At 38.6% G+C, this 3,853-nt stretch overlaps 1 protein-coding gene across 1 annotated transcript in view; it reads left to right on the forward strand.

Annotated features, from left to right (window-relative positions):
- The window catches only part of mtf2 (metal response element binding transcription factor 2), a 26,194-nt gene that overhangs the window by 15,435 nt on the left and 6,906 nt on the right, over positions 1-3,853 (forward strand). The window contains exons 9-11 of the mRNA XM_015396085.1: positions 2,537-2,576; positions 2,827-2,894; positions 2,990-3,157. Of these exons, the coding sequence (XP_015251571.1) occupies positions 2,537-2,576; positions 2,827-2,894; positions 2,990-3,157 (276 nt within the window). The remainder of the gene's footprint in view (positions 1-2,536; positions 2,577-2,826; positions 2,895-2,989; positions 3,158-3,853) is intronic.

Genomic DNA, 3,853 nt, shown 5'->3' on the forward strand with positions numbered 1-3,853 from the left:
CCTTAGCCTCGCTGCATGCAGTTAGCCTAGCCTTGTTGCTAAATAATTCTATCAACCTGTCAATCAGTCGCACTTTCTAGCAGACGACTGTGATGTCAGCGCTGTGGAGGGGGGTGGGGAGCAAATAAAGCTGCTTTCACCTCTGGGTGCAGGAAAGCTGCTCCCCAGGATGCTCCTATCTGTAGCATTGAACAGGAGCTGCTGCTCATGGACGACCTTTAACCAGAGTCTATGGGGGGAGATTTTTGCTAGCCTGACGTAGTCCGACTCAATTCTAGTCAGAATGAGTCTGATGCTGCTCCATAGAGCTGTGATTATGGGGCGTGTTTCAAACGAACCAGGAAAAGAAATGCCTCTGCACTCAATTGGATAGACCTACAACCAATAAGAGCAACAGAGTGCGTGACGTATGTTAAGCGACATACGTTGATAAATCTTTCTTTCCAACAAATGCCTTGATCGCGTTTCTCTGTTCCTCTTTTAAAATTAATTTGCTGTCGATATCTTCTAGAACAGACCTAATAGCAGAATCTACACACCTCAACTCTCCAGCGGCAGCCATTGTTGTTGTCACCCAAGCGCGCTTTGATGACTTGGTCGATTACGTTACTGTTGATCATCTGTCCATCAAAGTATAAAGCCCGCCCTGACAATTTGATTGGCCCGACCAGAGAGTGGGCGATCATACTCACGCTACTATTAAGCAATGCCAGACCGAACTTCCGGACCTCAAACCTTGTGGGCGGGACTAAGTTCGGAATGGCACCCAGGCTAGATTTTTGCGGCCCAAGGTGGAAATATATCCAGATGACGAAAAAAACGGCTTTCCTCGCCGCTAAAGATGAAATATTTATCTTGCACATCTAACAAACATATTAACCCTTTATAGAGCACTTAGTGGAATACTTTGAAAATCCAGGACAAGATCTTATTACCTTGGTAACATAAAAAAAAATACTGATATTTTGATAGAAAAAAATTTATGTCAGTGTAATAACAAGAAACACCAACTTGCCCAATTGTATGAAAATAACAAAAGTGCTTCTATAACAAATTCATGAAAAACACAGAATGAAAGACTGGCACTTAGATTTTTTAGTTTATAAACCTAAATTAAATTGTTAACTAAGCTTATTAACTTTTTAATTTTTAACTATTCAATGTGCTTTTTACCTTTTTTTTTTTTTTTTTTTTTTTTTTTTTTTTTTTTTTTTTTTTTCAATTCAGTTTATTTCTATAGCTCCAATTCACATCATGTCATCTCAGGTCACTTTCCAGTTCAACCAGATCATCCAGTCAGATTGATTCAAAGTTTTCTATCTAAGGAAAACCAGCTGATTGCATCGACTCATTGACTCTTCAGCAATCCCTCACACTAAGCATGCTTGTAGCGACAGTGGAGAGGAAAAACTCCCTTTGAACAGGAAGAAACCTCCAGCAGAACCAGGCTCAGTGTGAGCGGCCATCTGCTGAGGCCCACTGGGGTTCAAGGAGACAGAAGCAGACATAGAAAAAGAAGCTGTAAAAGGCGACCCGATAAAGGAAACACACAGCCAGGCAGACGAGCAACGAGTCGGCTCCCATGTCATGTCATTCTTGGCTTAACTTTTTTTATTTGAAATCCAAATTATAGAAACACAATAAAGAAATTAGATTTTGGGGGAAAAATGGAAGAAGGTTCCCATCCCTTCACCAGAGCGTTGCTGTTCGATCTTTGGACGGTTTTCCATCCTTGCAACCAAACTAGCAGCAGTAGTGGAGTTCGGAGATGAAATCCATTTCTTAAATCTATCGGCGCGGCGCGGCGCCAGGCTGGTGGCTGCTGGAAACAAAGTGGCAGGTGTGTCTCAGGCCAAAAGGAAATAAAGATACAGAGGATTCAAAGAAGAATGGAGCGAATCATTTACTTTCATTACCAATGAGGAAGGATTGCCTGCATGTTTGCTTTGGAATCGAGGTTGTCAAACAATAAGATATTTGGAAAGGCGTTTCCAGGGAAGGCTGCTAAGTATGCAGCCGACCACCAAGCTGGGAGGGAGAGAAAAAATGTGATTCCAGAACTTCTGGATAAATTAGAGGAGTGCAAAGATCGATTTAAGAGGTATTTACATCTCCAGACTCCATTACTGCTGCTAGTTGCAAGCTATGGTGAAGCGGCGAGCGGTGAGTTCCACACGGTTAGCGCGTTCGCTGCTCCTCCCTCACCTCATGCTACCTTTTGACATTTGCTCCAGGATAAACATTTAATCATGAATGCTTTATATATATTCAAGCTCACGTTGTCCTTTTTTATAGTGGGCTAATTCACTTAGAGCCTGTGCTGCGAAACAAGGCTGATAGAAGACTTTTTGGTAAAATGAAGCAGGAGAGACGCTGGGTTTAAAAAATGTTTTTATAATAGATTAAAAAGTTTGATTAACTTGATAAGCTATTAAAGATATATTTTTTAATTATAGTGAGCAAATGAAAACCTTTAGCCTTCTCAGTTTTTCAAGTTGACTTTTTTTAAACGATCCTTGGCATTAAAATCTGTTAGGGCTTCAAAAATAGCGATGGACTCGTACATCCGCCGAATGGTATTTTTAGCTGATATTGGTATTTTTTCTTTTTTTCTTTTTTTTCTTTTTAGTACATGTATGCATTTGCCAATTATTTAGTTTTCCGCAGCCATGCCTTCAGATCCCATGAAGCACATGCGCTGAATCTCCCTCCATCTGTTATCATTGCTAATATTCTGTTTGATAATGTTTTTGTTATTCAAATCCAGACATTTTTTTCTTATAAACGGAGGAATTCAATCTCCTGATAATCTGTTTTTGTCTACAGCTTGCTAGCACACCAAGATCGAAGCGGTATAAAAAAGTTTTAGAGGCCTTAAACAGCAACAGTTACACGTAAGTTGGTCTTTTTTCCTCATGTTGCTTCACCTTAATGACAAACTTGGAACAATCCTCTTCCTAACTCCTCCTCTTTTTCTTTTTTTTTGCAGGTTCATGTCGGGGAAGGAGGTGAAGAAAAAGAAGCACTTGTTTCGCCTGAGAGTCTTTTTCCCCCCTACCCCCCCTAACTGTTCTGAACCCACATATACGGTGATGGGGGAGCCGCTGCAGATCACCATCAAGGGATGGAAGCCGGTGAAGAGCTCCTTCGACAGGAAGTAAGAAGCAACCTTTATTTTTATTTTTATTTGGACTCGGGATGCAAACTGTTGATTCCTGAACGACTCTTAAAGTGATTGATCTTATCATTCAAGTAACGATTAATTAATATTTATATTTATTTATCTGACAGGGACCATGTACATTAATAAGCATTCCTGCAAATGCTCCAGAATTATAGTTAATAACATTGCAAATTAATCGCATATTTTTATTTGAGCATTTTAAAAATGCAATTGTGCAATAAATGACATGTAAAAAAACATGCTTATACAAAAAGTATTTTTTATTTATTTTTTTTTTTTTATCTTTCAAGCACTTTGAAGAAACTAGAATAAAAACATCCTTGTTTAAATTCTGGGCAATAATTATTCAAAAATTGTAAAAATTAGGTGTTATGCTTCCATCAAAACTGAACAAAACTACAGAACAGTAAACGGTACTTCAAAGTACTCCGTAAACTTAATTTTTTGGTCAAACATAGGACAAAAATAACGATTTACTTTTAAAATAAATTGCACATTGCGTGATGAAATACAGACTTAATTCAAATGAAATGAAGTTACTCTCAAAATAATAAACGAAATTACAATAACTGGCTTTTGCAGTCATCTCAACAACATAATATTTTACATGTTGAACATTTTCAAAATGCTTAAATGTTCCTTTGCTCTGAACAGGAAGTGCAGCAGCAG

The sequence above is a fragment of the Cyprinodon variegatus genome, unplaced genomic scaffold (assembly GCF_000732505.1).
Source record: "Cyprinodon variegatus isolate N-32 unplaced genomic scaffold, C_variegatus-1.0 Scaffold775, whole genome shotgun sequence".
NCBI classification, from domain to species: Eukaryota; Metazoa; Chordata; class Actinopteri; order Cyprinodontiformes; family Cyprinodontidae; genus Cyprinodon; species Cyprinodon variegatus.